Consider the following 19,701-nt stretch of genomic DNA (forward strand, 5'->3'; position numbering starts at 1 on the left):
TTCAGGACAGCGCGCGCTTTCTCTCTGAGCGCGGGCTCTGTGAGTGAGCTCGGGGGGCGGTGCCTCGCGTCATTCGGCTTCCTGTCATGGTAATTATGACTGGAAACTCCTGGCTTAGCGCGCGCTGAGCTCTCCGCCCCTCTCCCTCCTTCCGGCTTCCCCCCACGTGCTCCTCCTGCTCTCTGCTTCCCGTTCACCGCCCACACAGGCTCAGAAGGAGCAGTCACCGCGGCACTGGTGAGTCGCTTCTGCCTGAAGGCAGAAGTTTCCTTTTTTGTTCTCTCCATTGTAAAGCACCTTGGCTGACCTGCTAAGGCAGGCAAGGTGCTATTTGCCGCTACCGCTTTTTGTTTGGACACTCTCACTTCCCTGACCTCTTAAGGCAGTGAGGTGTTTAGTGTCAGCAGCATTAACCCCTTCTGAGGGGGTCTGCTCAACAGAGCTGTTAACTCTTTCTGGGGGTGCACGCTTCTGGTTCAAAGGGCGCTTCCCCCCAGTTCGTTAGGTTAACTTTTGCTCTGCAGGGCTGGGGTAACTCTCTCTAGGGGAGAGTTTTAACCCTTCAGTGCCCCCCCCCCCCCCCAAAAAAAAGGGGAATTTTCACACACCCTAGTTTATTATACTCATTCTAACATGCTGGCATCTGAGGTGGGAGGCATGTTGGATCAGGGTCCAGGGGGCGTGGACCTCTCTCCCGATCCGTTTCAGGATTGGTCTCGCGTTTGTTACACCTGGGTCTTCGGCGTCAAGTTCGACGCTTAGTGATGTTAAAGTGGAGGCGCTCTCCGCTCCATTGACAGCCTTTCTAACCTCCTGGGTCATTGGGTCTCAGCTAAATCGCAAACGACACCACGAGGCAAGAAGCGCCGCAGGACTGTGGTGGCACTGTCTCCTCCGTGCAGTGCATCGGAGGCTTCGGATTCACCAACAAGCTCGGTTGGTGAAGTCTCCGATTCTGAGGATGAAGTTCGGCAGAGTCGATCTGCTACGCTTTCGGGCTGCGTGGATGCTCTTATTGGAGCCATGCGAGAAGCGTTACAGCTGTCTGAAGAGCCAACAAAGCCTGGCAAGTCGGCCCGGCTGTATCAGTAGCCGCTTCGGGCTCGTTCAACATTGCCGGTGCATGATGAACTTAACGAGGCAGTGGAGAAAGAACGCCGGTGTCCGGATAAACGCTTCCAGGGCATGCGGTTTTTTGATGCCTTGTATCCCTGCGCCACGGAGACTATCGCTAATTGGGTTCCCTCCCCTGAAGTGGATGTTCCTCTGTCTCAGCTTAGAAAATCTTCCTTGCTTCCTGTTAAAGGGAAGGCCAGTCTTCAGGAACCTCTGGACAGAAGAACGGAGTTAGCGTCGAAGTCCATCTACGAGGCTGCGGGTCATGGATTCCGTGCAGCCTTGGGGGCCATGTGGGCCGGTGAGGCTCCTCTGCGGTGGTTGGACCAGCTGCGGACGGCATGGCAGGATGGAACTCCGCTGTCGGAAGTGGAAAGGCTTTTCCAGCTGTTGGAAGAGGCGACACGTTATGGCAGGGACGCAGTACTGGATACTACTTCCGTTCTGTCCAGGGCTCAGTCTTCGGCCGTCAGTCAGGAGAGCACTGTGGCTTAAACAGTGGACTGGAGACGCAGTTTCCAAAGAAGGTTTGCTTAGTCTAGCGTACAAAGGCGGTCATCTTTTTGGTTCGGACCTCACGGAGCTGATTGCTAAGGCCAAGGCTAAGGATGCTGCCTTGCCTCAGCGCATGGCGGCAGCTTCCACGTCTGGCAGGTCAAGTGCCAGTGGTGGTCGCCGGTCCTTTCGGACCAGGGGGCGGTTCGGTCAGCCTTCTTGGGGATCGAGTCATCCCTCGTCTTCCGGTAAGAAGTCCACCCAGAAATCCCGTATTCCTTGGAAGCAACATTTCCATCAGGACAAACGGGAGGTTGACAAAAAGCCCGCTAAGGCGGACTGACGACAGGAATCTGCTCGAGGGCTCTCGGGTCGGAGGTCGTCTGCTACAATTCGGGTCGATTTGGGCGTCCCATATTTCGGACGCCTGGGTGACGCAGGTTATGTTGGCAGGCTATTTCATAGTTTCACTCTCGTCCCCCGGACAAGTTTTGTCAGTCACGCACCCCGTCCGAGCCCAAACTGGCTGCAGCACTGCTGCGGGAGGTGGACACTCTTCTGCAGCAGGGTGTGGTGGTTCCGGTTCCGCCAGAGGAACGGGGAAGGGGGTTTTACTCCAACCTTTTTGTGGTCTCCAAAAAGGAGGACAAGTTTCGCCCCATTCTGGATCTCAAAGATTTGAATCTTCATGTCCGGACCCGAAAATTCCGCATAGTCTCTCCGCTCGGTCGTAGCGGCTCTGTCGCAGTACGATTTCTTGGTGTCGATCGACATCCGCGACGCTTATTTGCATATCCCTATCGGCAGGGCCCACCAGCGCTTCCTGCGTTTCGCCATAGGTCAGGCCCATTACCAGTTTGTGGCCCTACCATTCGGGTTGGCCTCGGCACCCAGGGTTTTTACAAAAATCCTGGCGCCACTCATGGCGCTTTTTCGAAAACAAGGAGTTACGGTTCTGCCCTACCTGGACAACCTGTTGATTGTCGCCCACAGCGGAGGAGGCGATGGCTGCTCGCGATCTCTCCCTCCAGCACCTGGAGGACTTCGGGTGGCTGGTCAATTGGAAGAAGTCGTCATTGGAACCGACAGTCAATCCTGTTCTTGGGGATGCTTTTCGACACAGTACGGGCAGTGGTGTCCCTGCCTCCGGACAAACAAGCGAACCTTCGTCGCCATGTCCAGGCTATGAGGTCGGCGATGGCAATGTCCCTTCGGGAATGCATGCACCTTCTGGGTCTGATGGTGGCGGCAATGGACGTCGTACCGTTTGCACAGTTTCATTCCCGGGATCTCCAAAATCTAATTCTGACCAGTTGGGATCGTTCGCCGACTTCACTGGATCACTCTGTCATGATCTCCCGCAGGGTGCGAGAGTCTCTTGGATGGTGGTTACGTCCAGAAACTCTATCCCTGGGGAAATCCTTTCTTCTCCCAAGGTGGTCGGTGATTTCCACCGATGCCAGTCTGACAGGCTGGGGGGGGGGTTTGGAACGACCTCTGGGTTCAGGGGGTCTGTTCGTCAGAGGAGTCTTCTCTACCGATCAACGTTCTGGAGTTGAGAGCAATTTTTCTCTGCCTCCAACATTGAACGGTCCTGTTGAGCTGTCTGCCGGTCCGGATTCAGTCGGACAATGCGACGGCTGTCGCGTATATCAACCATCAGGGCGGGACGAGGAGTTTCAGACTCATGATGGAGGTCTCCCGGATCCTGGTTTGGGCCGAGTCCAGGGTTTCGGCCATCTCTGCGATTCATATCCCAGGTGTGCTGAATATCTCGGCGGACTTCCTCAGTCGCGAGCAGGTGGATCCGGGGAATGGAGTCTCCATCCGGAGGTCTTTGCACTGCTGTGTACCCGGTGGGGGACTCCTCAGGTGGACTTGATGGCATCCAGGCTGAACGCCAGGGTTCCGACATTCATGTCCAGGTACAGGGACCCGGAGGCTGTGGCGGTAGATGCTCTAGTGGCCCCGTGGGACCAGTTCGAGCTGATCTATGTGTTTCCGCCAGTATCCTTACTTCCCTTGGTGATTCGGCGGATCAAACTCGAATGAGTACCAGCAATTTTGGTAGCCCCGGATTGGCGACGGAGGGCGTGGTATTCGACGCTGATGTCTCTGCTGGCGGCGCCTCAGTTTCCACTGCCGCTTCACCCGGACCTGTTAATCCAAGGGCCCATTCGTCATCTGGACCTGAAGGCACTTCGTTTGACGGCGTGGCACTTGAGACCGAGATCTTAAACCGTCGTGGTTTTTCGTCCGAGGTTATTTCTAACTTGCGGGCGGCCAGAGGTCTAGCTACGACTAGGATTTATCACAGAACTTGGGAGTCTTTTTATTCTTGGTGTTCTGGATCGTCAAGGAACCCGAGGGTTTTTTCCATCCCCAACTACTTGGCATTTCAGCAATATGGTTTGGCCAAGGGTCTAGCAGTTGGTACCTTGCGAGGTCAGGTATCTGCTCTATCCGCACTTTTTCGAAGGGCTATTGCTTCACGTAGGGACGTGCGTTCTTTTTTTCGTGGGGTTGCTCGTCAGTTTCCGCCTCGGAGGGTGGTCGTGGCCCCTTGGCGGCTTAATCTATTCCTGGAAGCTCTTCAGCATGGGCCTTTTGAGCCTATGGATTCGGCTACACTTTACTTGCTTTCTTGGAAGGTGGCCTTCCTGGTTGCGGTCACCTCTTTGAGAAGGGTTTTGGAGTTGGCATTGTCTTGCTCGCCACCTTTTCTGGAATTTCTTCCGGATCGTGTGGTGCTTCGTACCCGTGGAGATTTTTTACCTAAAGTGGTGTCGCATTTTCACGTGAATCAGGACATCGTGTTACCTTCTCTCTGTCCGAAGCCGAGGAGTCCAAAGGAGCGGGCCTTGCACTCGTTGGATTTGGTACGGGCATTGAAGTTCTATCTTTCAATCACGCAAGGGTTTCGGAAGTCGGACTCTCTTTTTGTGATTCCTGCTGGTCGTCAACGTAGTCAGCGTGCTTCCAAGGACACTATAGCTCGGTGGATACGTTCGGCTATCCTGAAAGCGTATCGGCTCAAGGGCAAGCCTTGTCCGGTGAGAGTTCGAGCTCATTCCACGAGGGCTGTTGGTTCGTCGTGGGCTTTTCGTCAGGGGGCCTCGGCAGAGCAGCTCTGCCGGGCGGCTACCTGGCGCTCCGTTCACACCTTTACTAAATTTTATAAGGTGGACGTGAGTGCTTCTGCCGATGCGGCCTTGGGGCGTAGGGTCCTGCAGGCGGCGGTGGTTTAGGTTACCTCTTTATTTTATTTTTTGTTCGGCGCTGGTTGCGCACTTACCTAAGCTGTTGGGGTGTTGGAGATTCTGCCACTATTTCCCACCCTAGAGTTTTGGACTGCTTTGGGACGTCCCACTAGTAATGGATTTGTGTCTTCCTTCCTTCCCTTCTGCTGCTGAAAGACTGATTTTGGTAAGAACTTACCTGTAAAATCCTTATCAGCGAAGGAAGGAAGGGAGACACAGCACCCTCCCAGGGCAGAAGTATATTTTTGTTTCTAGATGCGGCGCGACCCTTTCCTGATGGCGGTCATGTGGTCTGGGGTTGGCGCGCAAAGGCTCTGTTCCAGCATTGCCAGCTCATCGCAGTTGTCAGGTCCAGTGAGTTGTACCTAGGACTGTGTGTTTTTTCTTGCTGTTATATGCATAACCTGTTTTCTCACATTTCTGAATTTTTCAGAAGGGGTTGTACTGTTCTGCTGGTGTTGTCTGCTCTTCCTTAGCTTGTGTACGGACTGGAGAACATGGGAGTAGGAGGAGCCTAAGTAGAGGGGCTGGTCGTCACTTTTTTTTTAAAATCTGAGGTGAACTATCCTATGGGGCTCCGCCTACCCACTAGTAATGTCTGTGTCTCCCTTCCTTCCTTCGCTGAAAAGGATTTTACAGGTAAGTTCTTACCAAAATCCGTCTTTGCCTTAGCAGGATGCCAGAATCAGCACTGCGGTCCTTGGTGCCACTGTTCACATCTTAGTGTCACATTGTAGTCACTAACAGAATGCCCTATGATCCTAACCGCAATCCTTTCTTATCATTTATTCAAATGCTTAGAAGAAGGGAGGGGTGATGTCTGACACGTGTGCAGATCCCGCCTGCATTTACTGCAGTCCTAAATCAAGCTAGCAGTACACCAGATTTCATGGCAAATATTAGCAGCTTTAACCCTAGTGTTTAAAAGTTGAATTTATCAAAACTTTTTAATCATTTGTCCTATGATGCTATAAAAATAACAAATATTTGAAGATAATTAAAGCATTAATACTTAAAACTTATACACCTTTTTTTTTGTTGATAAAAAAATATTTTTAATGAAACAGTCCCTTTTAAATGTCTAAACTTCTTTTTTTTTTCTCTAGGGAATTCGAGGTGATAATGGTCTTCCTGGAAACCGTGGACCTATGGGTGCCAAAGGCCAGAAGGTTGTAAATTACACACCTCTTGTGTATGTTTAATGATTGTTAAAAAAATTTAAAAAATCATCTACAAATGAAAAAGAAATAACACAATTTGGTGCATAACTACTTATCCTCATTGAACTGAATAATATTCCACTTGTTACTAAACTGCAACCAATGATCCAAATTAGGATCCTATTCGTGATTGTGTGTTGTAAAATTAAGGCCAACACAAAAATAAATGTGACTGCAGCATTATTATGACTTAAAAGGAATCTGTCACAAGTTTTTGCCACCTAATTTGAGAGCAGCATAATGTAGGGGCAGAGTCCCTGATGTCAGTGATGTATCAGTTACTGGGCTGCTTGCTGTAATTTTCATAAAATCCATTTTATCAACAGGAAATTATCCCTAGAGCCTAAGTAAACCTGCTGCAATGTAGTCTTCCATATTTATGAGCTCTGTATAATCCCACACCAACCAATGATTGGCTGCTTTCTGCCTATGCAGGGTGTTCACACAATTTTCAATCAGTGGTGTGTGGCTACACAGACCTCAGCATTTTGAAGAACTGATAGAGCTGCAGCAGATAAAACAGTGATTTTATCAAAATTGTACAAAACAGCCCAGTAAGTGATACATTGCTGGAATCAGGGTTTCTGCCCCTACATCATGCCTCAGATGGTATAGCAAAAATGTAGTGAGAGATTCCCTTTAATGCACGGTAATTTGGATGGAAATGAACAGTGCCCATGTTACAAGTAAGGCCACAATGAAATTACAAAATTGTGGCTGAACTTGACTTGCAAATAGCTATTTACTTGTTATCACCATATAGAATCCTAAAAGGGATTGGCTGGTCAAAATATGTTAATAACCTATCTGTGGTCATCAATACCATCTTGGGGGGGTCTGACACTCTACACCTCCACGATCAGCTTGGTTATCCACTCCCCTCTAAAGCGGTTTTATTATATGTATTCATAATATGTACTCTATGCTTAATCACAAAAGATGTTTGTTATTTGGCCATTAGATGGCAGCAGTGTATCACAGTGATACTATTTGTCCTGTATGTCAGTTGGGAATACAGAGTTAACCAGTTTGGGCCGGTCTCGGTGACAGTTATACAGTTAGACTGAAGGATTTCTGGGAATTGGAGTGGTCATCTTAGGAGTTAGATTGTGAGCGAGTCTGAGGGAAGACAGACATGTGAAGAGACCTGGAGAGAAGAAGAGGATGGGTGTGTGGTGAATACTTAGGACCAGGAGCAACGGGGACAGTTCAGGACAGTCTATACTCAACAGGTCAATCTGCAGATTCTAGCCTTTTTCAGCCATAAGGCACTATTGAACGTGCTGAGACTAGGACAGCCTTATCAGCAAGGTGGATCTTGAAAGAGTTGGGCAGTGGGAACAGTAGGGTGGAAGCAGCAGCTCCCTTACATTGAGGTTCCAGAGGTAGTTTCCCTTACGGCCAAGCCACGCTGTGGAAGTTCACTATGTGGGGACTGTATCTGTGTTCAGAACACCATAAAGTGCCGTTGCCTGTAATATCTACTGTAGCTTCAATCCTCTGTATCCGAAAGAATAACAAGTATAGTGGACTGTGTTTTTAAGAGCTGTGTCATCTTTCATTCAAACACACCCAGGGACATGAAGGTCCCCATATTTCTGTAGCGGCTGGGGTGATGGAGTTGCCCTTGCCACTGACTACCACACTGACCCCTGTTACAATTGGCGTAGTTGGCAGGATACGAAGTCATCGCATCCAAACAGCGGGGTGAATAGGACCTGTGGCATAAGCAAGAAAACGCCGAATTTGGACTGTATGGAAAATACCCGTGGCGCAGGAGAGGCATCTGAAGATAAGCAGAAAAAATGGAAAATGTACAACCAAGACGGCAGACTAAGATAGTGATCCCAAGATGGCGACCAGCAATGTGGGTCCCAAGATGCCGACGACTGTCGTTTTCAGGTGTAGAAGACTGACCTGTCGTGGGTGGAGAGGGTGCATGGAGACGCGAAAATACCCCCAACCCACTTGGAGGCCAGCCAAGAGAAGATGTCCTGAAGTCAAGGTTCGGCACAGAAGGGGAATAGTGAGCCGTAGGAGGGCGTGGTTCAAGATAAAGACCGACCCACCGGGTAAGCGAAGACATCTGCAGGGGGTGCTGCCAAGGGTGGAACTGCTCAGTGATGAGTGATGTGGTGACCGCATCGGCCAGCCGACCCAGGAAATGGCATGGTTGTCACAGGAAGAGAAGCATGAGGCACAGGGCACCTCCATTCCTGTCCCAGCATACAATGGAGAGGATGCACGGCAGCATGGTACACCAAGGAGAAGTCCAGGAGATTGCGACGGGAGCTCGGGGCGGAAGCACCGACAGGAACCACTCATCCCATTGAGTGAGGCAGTGCCAGGAGGGGAGGAAATAATTCACCTTGAAAGCCATGGGGCCGCTGCAGAGACTTACTGATCATCGAATGTGACTCCAGAGGCGATACAGCCACCACAACTGATGGTCCAGTGGACGATTCTCCCACAGCCTGAGGTAGGCTATCTGCTGCATGAACTACACATCTGGTGCTAGTGATATGCCACAGGGGGAAGTCCCTCGGTCTGACTGTCAGTGTGGCAACTTACTCAAGTGCATTTAGCGCCCCCTGAACCAGAAGTGGCTGCAGCGGCTGCTAGGCCTGCGACAGCTATTAAGGCTTCATTATCCCCCAATAGTAAGATATAGCTGGCTCACGTCTGTGCCGGAGGGCTACCCCTCCCCTGCGAGACAACTGCTGAGGAGGAAGGGGGATGAGAAGAGTGCGGCACATGGCAGAGGAGGAGCGGCAGAAAACCTCCACTGTAGATAAGAGAAGCTTAGAGCGAGATCTAATGAGGTTTGTCTCCCGCCAGCGCTACACATGGCTTGCCTTCCATGGTGGAACAATGTATTTCAGGAGTGTAAATGGACGGATATATATCTGCAGGGTTGGCTCGAAGGATCCAGCTTTAACCGAAAAAGGGCCATTGAATATGCGCAGACATGGGGTCGCGTGATTTGTTTTGATTTGGAGAAGGGCTTCATCTTCCTTAAAGAAAAGTTCTCGGGGGATGAGTTCTATGTGAATCTGAGCGCTGTGATGCGATAATTCCTTCCTCCCTGCCTCCACAGCCTGTATGCAGAGGAGATAGTGGACTTTGTAAAGTGTTGGTGCAGCATGTGATAGTACGCTGCAGCGCTGGTACATCCCTACAAGGATCGTGACATTGAAGAGTGAGAGGAGCAGCTATCCAGAGAGAAGGTCGAGATGCAGGCCCAGAGGGTCAGGGCCGAACAAGCCCAAAGCTGTGGCTGAGGGGTCTTTGATGGACGACCCCGGAGCAGTTAAGTATCCTGATCAGCCCTGGAGGTGGAGAACACCACACTCTCCCGCTGCGTAGGCCGCCTTTATGAAAGAACGGCGAAAAGCCAAGAAGGAGAGCTGAAGGAGCACATGTGTTTTTTTTTGCTCCATGTTGCTCCATTGGAGGTTAGTTGAACCTCGCGGGGCCTCAGTGTTAATGAAACAGCCTTGTTTGATGAAAGAGAAAGGACTGTTCCTTAAATGGCCATTTGGCCTGTTTTCCCCTTTGAAGGGAAGGGGGGGCAGTTGGACAAGACCCTCAAGGCCAGATGGCCTGGTTCAGTGTGATAAAAAGAGGAAAATAAACCCTCGGGGCTGAAGAGGAGAGCCTGTTGCAGCCAAGCAGACTTGAATTTTAGTTTTTGTTTTTTCTTATTTTTTATGTTGTGCCTGTTGTGCCTTTTTGTGCTGGAATCACTTCCAGGGTCCTTACCAAGAAGGACCGGTGCTGCAAGTGCTATCAGACAAATATGGATTGCATACTTGTTTCCAGGGTCCTCTCCAAGGAGGACCGATTCCAGTTTGTTTTAAAAGGACTGAGTGACCTGATAAAAATGGACTATCCTTGTATCTTTGTTCCAGTTTCCAGGGCCCTTAACCGAGAAGAGCCGGCATCAAGGTGAAGACGTTTAGAGTTTTAAAATGTTTTAAAGGTATGCCTTAACCCTCCTTTTTGCAGGTCCGTATTGCCGAGGACTGGAATATTTAAAGAGTGGGAGGATAGGAGGGGTGGTTGAGGATTTCCACTCCTTTCTAAAGCGGTTTTATTATAGGCATTCATAATATGTACTCTGCTTAATCACAAAAGATGTTTGTTTGGCCATTAAATGGCAGCAGCGCATCACAGTGATACTATTTGACCTGTAACTGCCATCATCCTTACTGAGCTGCATTCTCAATCTGTTGCCATGTTTTAAACTTAATGAGTAAATGAAGATTTTAAGGGACGATGAGTGCCCGTTCTTTCTTTTCTCACGTTCCACAATAATTTTTTCACTGGCACCCGAGATCCCAGCTGCTTTTGTTCCTAGAATTTCTATGACAAGGTGAGGTTTGTTGCCGTTTTTTCTATCACCGTATATTACATTCACCCACCATCAGAGCTTATAAGAGCTGATCAGTGGAGGTGTCGAACCACCACCAATCTGATATTGATGACTTATCAAATGGATAGGTCATCAATATTCTTACCATACAACTCCTTTAATCGACTTATACTTAAAAGATTTTAATATATTGAGATGTTATACAATAAACTAAAGTATACGGTGAGTAAAGTAAGTTCTTGGAAGTGAAGATCTTTTATGTATTCTGTTAGTTGAAATTTTGAGATAATGTTAAGTCAAGCTAAGCAATCTCCTACATTTGATATATTAAAGGGAGAGCTTGGACCAGAAGGTCAGAGAGGACTAACAGGTGAAAGAGGAAACAAAGGAGGATCAGTAAGTATGTCGGCTCTTTTGCAAATTAATGAGGTTGTTCACTACTAGGACTATCTATTCTTAATCTGAATTTTTGTCATCGTTAAAATAAAAGCACTCCTACCTCCGGTGCCTGCATTGTTCCAGCTGTGTTAGCATTCACTTTCCTGAGGCTCACGTGAGGTTGTTACGTCACCTGATCCCTGCACCCAATCAGCACTGGCTTCACTGTGTCCCCACCTTTGGACATATCGGCTGTTGCTCTATGACCTCCTCTTGATGTTCGATTTGTCCAAAAGAGAGGACAGTGAAGCCAGCACTGATTGAATGCAGGGCTCAGGTGACGTAACAACTCACGTGAGCCCCGGGAGAGTGAATGCCGACACTGCTGGAACAGCGCCGGCACCGGAGGGGAGTATGAGTGTTTTTTATTTTAACGTTCAGATTGAGAAGGGGTTGTCCTAGTAGTGGGCAACCCTTTTAATATAGTATTTTCAATTTCACCACTTTTTTATATTTTCCACTCTATAACATTTGTTCAATATATATTGTAGCATGCAGTAGTATTAAAGATTAGGAGCATTAGAAACAAGATTGAGTCCTTAATGTGTGAAGTTGTAGCAGATAAAGTATTTACAGTTGGGTATGCAAAGAATCTAATATATATAATCGTCTTATCCCGTCTGTCTGTCCTTCTGTCCAGGAAATCCTGCGTCGCTGATTGGTCCGGCCGCAGGCAATCAGCGACGTGGGATTTCAGAAAAAGATGGCGGCCGTTAGCGGCTCATCTGCCGCACGGAGGTCAGCGGCAATGCAGCCGGGAGATGACCAGCGCTAGCTGGTCATCTCCCGGCTGCTCGCAGCAGAAGTACCCCGACCGGCGGCGCCGCTGACCTCCATACGGCTACCGTCTGGAGATCAGCGGCTAGGGCCGCTGATCTCCCAATGCCAAGTGTGAAGGGAGGACCGGGGAGCGGCGCCGCCGGTCGGGATACTTCTGCTGTGAGCAGCCGGTCATCTCCTGGCTGCTCGCAGCGAAAGTACCCGCACAGGCAGCTCCGCTCCCCGGTCCTCCCCAGCGATTTTGGCGCCAAATTTAAACACCGCTGTGCTGATTGCGCACGGTCGGCCGCATACATATTCTAGAATACCCGATGCGTTAGAATCGGGCCACCAGCTAGTAATTGATATAAACGTGTACACTGTTCAACAAATTGTTAGCATATAACTGTACTTCTGGAACACTATACAACAAATTGTTAGCACCGTTATACCCGCTGGTTCAACCACCAGACACAAATTAATCTCTGGGGATTATTACATAATTGTCAAGCAATGAAACTACTGAAATCTACATTTTTTTTTTACATCAGGGAGCGCCAGGCTTTCCTGGCACTAGAGGTCCACCGGGAGAACCGGGAGTAATGGGTGAGAAAGTATGTTCATACAAAAAAATAATCATGAAAAATGTGCATATTTTACTGTATGGCTACACAGACTGTTAGTATTAATATATGTTTCCATCAAATAATTGGCAAACCACTAATGGGCAATTTTCTTTTACTCTGAACAATATTTTTTTTTCTTGAACATATTTTTTGAATATTTGCATTTCTTGAAAATATATATTTTTTTTTTTCTGAAGAAAAAAATCAGTACTTAAATACTATCATAGTAAAATCACAAAAAAAAATTACTCCTAGATTTAATACCATGCAAATCCAGTGCAAACACTCTGGTGGTCCTTATGGTGTTCACTGTCTATAATGTTCATATGTATATTTCTTGGTATCGCCACTCAAAAATGAGCTTATGCCAGTAAGAAAAGCATGTTAGTGCTGAGGCCACTGATCTACACTGATTTAAAGCAGTAATTTGCTCGCTGTTTGCCAGCACAGGCCAGGGAGTGCCAATCAGCCTATCATTTACTCTGTATTGGTAGTATGAGCAGTGTTTTTTCAACCTCTCAGCTTGTTTTTGGGAGAAAAATTACATAAAAAGCAACCAGAAATTACCTCTGAAAGCACTGGTAAACAGGGGTAGATTAAGAGTAGCAAGGGCCCCGGGCAGTTTAGAAGGCACGCACACACACACACACACACACACACACACACACACACACACACACACACACACACACACACACACACACACACACACACACACACACACACACACACACACACACACACATACATACACACACATACATACATACACACACATACATACACACACACATACACACACACATACACACACACACACACACACCTGATGTATCGCATGTCCTGTGATAGATCATGTGATAGTTCACGTGAAATTAATTTGGCACAATATTAATTATAATATTTTTTTTTAGGCTGTGTGCCCACTATGCGTTTAAGCGTTTCCGCAGCGGCAATTCCGCTACAGAAACGCTTGGTAGAAGGTCTGCCATGTTGCCTAATGATGATCCGCATGTGCTGTGCACATGCTGCGGAAATTTCAGCTGCGGATTATCATTGCGGAAAAATCCGCAGCATTACCAATTATTTTGCGGAAGCGGGGCGTTTTCGCCGCCATTGACTTGCATTGGAACGCATGGAATTCGCATCACTGCATCTGTACATGCGGATTCCATGCGTTTCAATGTGCGGATGGTACCCGCGTTTGGAGAAGAAGATGCTCTCCTCTGGACCCAGGTACCATAGTACCTGTAAAAAAAAAAAAAAAAAAAAAGAATAAAATAAAAAATAAATATTATACTTACCTTCTCATGGCCCCCGGTGTCTTAATCCGTTGCATCCTGGCTTGCCGGCAGCTCGCGATGGTCTGAAAAGGACCTGCCGTGACCTTATTTAGTCATGTGATGGGTCACGCGACCGCTGACGTCGGCAGGCCATTAGAAGGTAAGTATTTATTTATTTTTTATTTTTTACCATTCTTTTACGGTCACACTATATAAATCCATGCTAGTTGCATGGATTTATATAGTGTCACCAAGTTGTCAAGCACTTTCCAAGTGATGCTAAAACCCGCATGCAGAAATGCATGTGAAGAACGCTTCACTTCCGCTTGTCCCTGGCAGGAAAAACGCATCTAAAATCCGCATGCTTTTTTCTGTCAGGGAGATGAAGAAACGCTCAAAAAAAATCTGAAGCTTTTCTGTATCGTGGGCACATACACTTACATTAATTGTATGACTTAATATTGAGCACACGTAGCCATCTGTAGGCAGCGGGAGGCCGCACGTAGCCATCTGTAGGCAGCGGGAGGCCGCACGTAGCCATCTGTAGGCAGCGGGAGGCCGCACGTAGCCATCTGTAGGCAGCGGGAGGCCGCACGTAGTCACGCACAAACATACAGACACATACATACACGCATAAACACATTTGAAACACAAAAATACATATAAACAGACATCACACAATGATATCTGCCTGCACACACACACACCATCCCCCGGCTCCAGTCCTCCTGCTCCTCTCCGATGCAGCAGTTCAGCACGCACTGCGTGACGTCACAGCTAGGAGACATGGCCGCGCACAGGGCCGTGTCTCCTAGCTGTGACGCGTCCGGGCCCGCACAGGGAAGTTACCAGCTGCAGTACTGGCCCGGCCAAAGAAGTAGCGGCCGTGCGCCACGGCTGGGGGAGCGGTCTGGGGGCCCCCCCACCATTGACTGCCGATATGTGCGGCGGCGCCGCACATATTATGAGGGCAATCTGGCCACGGAGCCCCGGGTCCCCTGGAGGCCCGGGGCCCTGAGCGGTAGCCCAGATTGCCCTCATTATAATCCGCCTATGCTGGTAATAGCTGACCTAAAACTAGCTTCAAATATACTTTCTTCACAAAGGATTTTTGGGGAGTGCTAAAACACATGTAAAATGGACATATTAACCTGCTTTGTTACTTTTTTTCTTGAATTGGGTGCTTAGAGTACAGCACAGGGTATTAAGCAGACAATGCTGAATATGCATGCTCTCCTGTTGATCTAACATACATCATTTTATATAGATAAAATGTTACAGTTGGCATTCATGGTTTTGGGTTGGATTGTTCTAATGCCGTCTAGGAGAAAGCGACTTGTCACATATTACATAAAAGCATAATTATGTTACTGTTCTTACTAAGTCCCCAACCTGTTTTCACCTTCCTGGCCAGGCCAATTTATGCAATTCTGACCAGTGTCACTTTATGTGGTAATAACTCTGGAGGCTTTTTTCGTGACAAGTTGTACTTAATGTTAGTGGTAAATTTTAGTCAATATGATTTGTGTTTCTTTATGAAAATCTTGAAAATTTGGCAAAATTGAACATTTTTGTGCCTTTAAATCAGAGAGTTATACCACACAAAATAGATAATATATACTATTTACTAAATGTCTATTTAACATCCGCATGATTTTTTAAACATTTTTTTGTCAGAGTTTTAGCGATACTAACCAAAAAAGAGAGAACTCCTAAAATATAACTTTTATTCATACAGTTAAAATTCCCATATATTCAAAAAAACACTTCATAGGGTCAATACAAATGTCCGTCTTATTATAGTATAATATACAGGGAAAAGCGAAAATTATAGAGATGTGAGGAGTGTCTTCAGCCTCATTTACTCTACCTTGCCACGCAAGTTGGCACCCTAAGTTCGACACGGTGCCCCCGCTCAATGTCGGTTATCCCTAAAAGACACTAATGGGGAATGACTAACAAAAGACCAACACCATCACCAAACAATAAAGTGCTATAGTGCAATCTAGTAGCTTACATCTGATGCATGACTATAATAACACAAGGTCATAAGCTCTATGAGTAAATAATCACTAAATCCACATCTGTTGTTGTGAACCCTCAATAAAAATGGCAAAAAAGTTGGTTATAGTGCTATAACGTTAAGCCATCAATACAACAATAACTGAGAGATGTCGTGACTGGCTTAAGTCTATGTACCAGAGGATATATAGGAATAGAATATAATAAAGCAAAGTGCACAATCAGAGTTCACATAAAAATTGTCTCCTTACAGAATATAGAGATAAGCAGAGCAGAAGTGATCCGTAAGGATCACTAGTTTAATATACAAGCCGAAAACTGTCACCAGGTTGTCGGTGGCATTCAAAAAGTGTTCCACTGAGATTAAACAACCAACCTCATGGCACCGAAAGTGGCCTAGTTAAGGGGCGGTGCAATGCTTGGAGCGCAAATGCGCTCCACCAATGCCAGATGTAGCCTAGCCACGCGTCACTGGATATGGCATCATCGTTGAGCGTTCTGGGTTGTGGAGCACACAATGCATTCCACCAACAAAGAATCATCGAGGATGATATCATAGCAATGCAATACGCCATCTAGAGCAACCACTGAACTCTAAGCTAAGGTAGCAGGCGCCCAAAGTCATTCAATAGCTAGGGAAAATAGTGTAGACCTTAGAGCATACCACAATGATTCAATAACTGGACAGAATAGTGTAAACCTCAAATTGGAGCATACCCAAGCATCTCACCAGATCAATAAAAAACATACTGTATATGTGGATAAAAAATACTTGAAATAGTATATGTATTATCAAAAGTAAATTAACAACATGAAAATGGAGGGGGGCCACCTCAGTGCTATACATAAAGATGAAAGTGTGATCCATTGTCTAGACAACCTATCGCCACCAATAAACAGGTAAATGACATTAGGAAAAGTCCTAAAGTTAAAGAACCAGAATAAAAATACAATAAAGGTATGGCCACGGCAGGCCTATGTAACGGGTCTGGGAGGTGGAACCTCTGAGCTACTATACAAAGGGGCAGTCCTTGTAAGGAAGCGGATGGCTCCCAGGGAAGGCGGGCAGGTAGTCACGGCAAGTGACAGGGACAGTCTCTGGATAGAAGGGCAGGAGGTCACGGCAAGTGACGGGAACAGTCTCTTGACAGGCAGGTGGTCACGGCAAGTGACAGCAGGGTAGGAGTCTCTTAGACAGGCAGGTGGTCACGGCAAGTGACGGCAGAGCCTCCAGGTAGGCTAGCAGGCGGATAGCAGGTGAGCGCTCCCAGGTGAGCGGGTAAGAGTCTCTCGGCTGGCTGGCAGGTGGTCACGGCAAGTGACGGCAGAGCCTCCAGGTAGGCTAGCTGGCGGGTAGCAGGTGAGCGCTCCCAGGTGAGCGGATAAGAGTCTCTCAGCTGTCAGGCAGGTGTCAGGCAGGTGTCAGGCAGGTGTCAGGCAGGCGTCAGGCAGGCGGATGCTGGTAGACAGACTGTCGGACCGCAGGGAATGCAAGCAGGTAGACAGAGCTGGAAAACAGACTGGCAATGGGACCTGAGGGCTGAAGCAGAGGAGAAAGGCTTTGCAACAACTTTGCTCGGGCACCTCCATTTTGGAGGCGGTGCCTTATATATGGGAGCTCCACCGGCAATTGGCCAGGGACTCCTTAGGATGGCACGTGCGGTCCCTTTAAGAGAGAGGGAGCGCGTGTGCGCCCTAAGCACAGTGCCCGGGAAGCGGCGAGCGCTGCCAGCAGCGCGGGAAGAGGACGCCGAGGACGGAGCAGGGAGGTGAGAGGAACGGCGTCTCTGCCTAGCAGGAGGCAGGGGCGCCGACGCTACAACCTATACACCAGACCATAGTGTCTTGTCAGGGCAAGCATGACGTAATGAATACAGTATAAATGAAGCTGGTAAAACTGAGTTGTTCTTTAAGCCACCAGAGGATATGGATTCCAACCAAAAAAATCCACCTTGTTTAACGCTGAATAATTTTTTCATCCAAGTCGCCAAGCCTGTTTGACTGGGGTATAGACTTTGCTCGTATGGTTTGCTGGCACCCTGCCGCATTTGTAGAGCCCTTGTAGTGCCATAAGAGCAATAACCCCCCACAAATGACCCCATTTTGGAAATTTACCCAAACATGTATAAAGCAATATCTTTAGAATGCTTCAATATCCTATACACGATCATAATCTTTTGTTTGGGCATACGGCGGGGCTCAGAAGAGAGAGAGCGCCATTTGACTTTTAGGATGCAGAAATTCCTAAAGTATTTTGTGGGCACCTTTTGCAGAGTCATTAAGCTTCCAAAACAGAATTCCCCAAAAAACTGACACCATTTTGCAAATTTCACTCAGGGAAGTCTAGGGGTGTAGTGACTATTTTGACTTCACTGGCATTCTCCAGAAATTTGTACGCAATGGATATGGCAGAGTGAAAATTGCAAATATGCCATTTTAGGGCACAATACATAGTGCCCAACTTGTAGTTCCGGAGACATGCGCCACATAGTTTGTTGAAAGGGTTGTCCAGGTCCTAACAAATGACACCTCATCTCAATATAAGATTGGTGGGGGTCCGACACTCTCACGATCAGCTGAAAGTGCCCCAGCAGCAGCTTGAACTAAGGCTAGGTCCACGCTGCACTTGAGGAGACTGTTAGGTGCATACGCTCAGGAAGTATGTGCCCATTGGGTGCATTGTCAGGATGGATCCGTCCACAATAGGGATATATTGTAAAAAGATGTATATTGCATGGTATACAACTCTTTGCAGCGTCCCCCTATATTGGAACGTGCAATCTGCTGAGCTTTCTGTACAGTTACATGTGCATGCCATCCAGATGGAGGCTGAAAGATCACACTTTTAGCCTGTGTCTGGTGAATGGTCGGCCATGGTAGTGTTACAGTATTATACGCCTGGAAAAGTTTCCAGACGTATACTGTAGGCTAGGTGCACAGACACAATGCACCTAGCCTAAGCGATGAACAAGTTATATACTGTACATTGCATTGGGGCTGCTGCCTGAATACTGCAGTACGTTCACTTCAACGGGAGATAAACCTCAGTATTCGTCCGCTAAGCAATGTGCGCGGCGGCTGTGTTCCTCCCGTATATCGCTTAGGTCCAGCCGCTGCCAGAGCAGTTTTCAGCTGATAAATGGGGGTGCTAGTGTCAGACAACCACCGATCTGCTATTGAAGAACTATCCAGCAGATAATAAATGATTGGACCTGGAGAACCCCTTTAAGTGCATTCTCCCCTCTGCATCAATGCCATACATGTTGGTGTTAAATGTGGTTTTGGCATGCTGTGGGGCTCAGAAGAGGGGGCCATTTGACTTTCCGAGGTTCTATTTTACAGGATTGTTTTTTGGGAGCCATGTCACTTTTCAAATGCTTCTGAACTACTAGGAACATGGACAATCTCTATTTTTATGTTTACAAGTGACAGATTTCAGTAGAGGCTTGTTTTTTCTGCGATGTGATGAAGTTTTCATTGGTGCCATTTTAGACTACATAACATTATTTGAGTTTTAGTTGGCAGAGTGAACCAATGCCAGAAATTCAAAAATGCTTTTTTGTTTTTTTTTCATACCATTCATTGTGTGGTAAAAGATCAGGCAACACTGTTCTTTGAATCATTATGTTCGCAGTTATACCAGGTTTATATAGTTTTTTTTTATGTTTTACAACTTTTGAACACTAATGAATTTTTTATAACTTTGTTTTTCCATCGTCATACTCTGATCGCTGTAACGGAGCTGATGTAGGGATTAATGGAAGGAACTTCCAGTTTAGGTGAATGTCATTCAGGAAGTGCATCATAGGTGGGAACCGCTTTACTATAGGGCGTGTTGTAGATAGTCTTGTAGTAACCAAGGGAGTATGCTGGACCGGAAACATGGGATTTGTAGTATGCGCTGTCTACCGGCAGACCAGCCCTAGTAGACATTTGGTATTTTCTTATGGGCCAAATATAATTACACTGAGTTGACATACAGTTAGGTCCATATATATTTGGACAGAGAAAACATTTTTCTAATTTTGGTTCTAGACATTACCACAATGAATTTTAAACAAAACAATTCAGATGCAGTTGAAGTTCAGACTTTCAGCTTTCATTTGA

At 47.3% G+C, this 19,701-nt stretch overlaps 1 protein-coding gene across 7 annotated transcripts in view; it reads left to right on the forward strand.

Moving 5' to 3' along the window:
• Positions 1-19,701, forward strand: part of LOC141265403 (collagen alpha-2(VI) chain-like) — a 704,763-nt gene that overhangs the window by 437,433 nt on the left and 247,629 nt on the right. For all 7 annotated transcript variants that reach the window (XM_073678446.1, XM_073678444.1, XM_073678445.1 and 4 more), the window contains 3 exons: positions 5,978-6,040; positions 10,800-10,862; positions 12,215-12,277. In XM_073678446.1, coding sequence (XP_073534547.1) covers positions 5,978-6,040; positions 10,800-10,862; positions 12,215-12,277 — 189 coding nt within the window. The remainder of the gene's footprint in view (positions 1-5,977; positions 6,041-10,799; positions 10,863-12,214; positions 12,278-19,701) is intronic.

This window comes from Phyllobates terribilis, unplaced genomic scaffold (genome assembly GCF_046119375.1).
Source record: "Phyllobates terribilis strain yellow unplaced genomic scaffold, ASM4611937v1 Scaffold_4__5_contigs__length_816908805, whole genome shotgun sequence".
NCBI lineage: Eukaryota > Metazoa > Chordata > Amphibia > Anura > Dendrobatidae > Phyllobates > Phyllobates terribilis.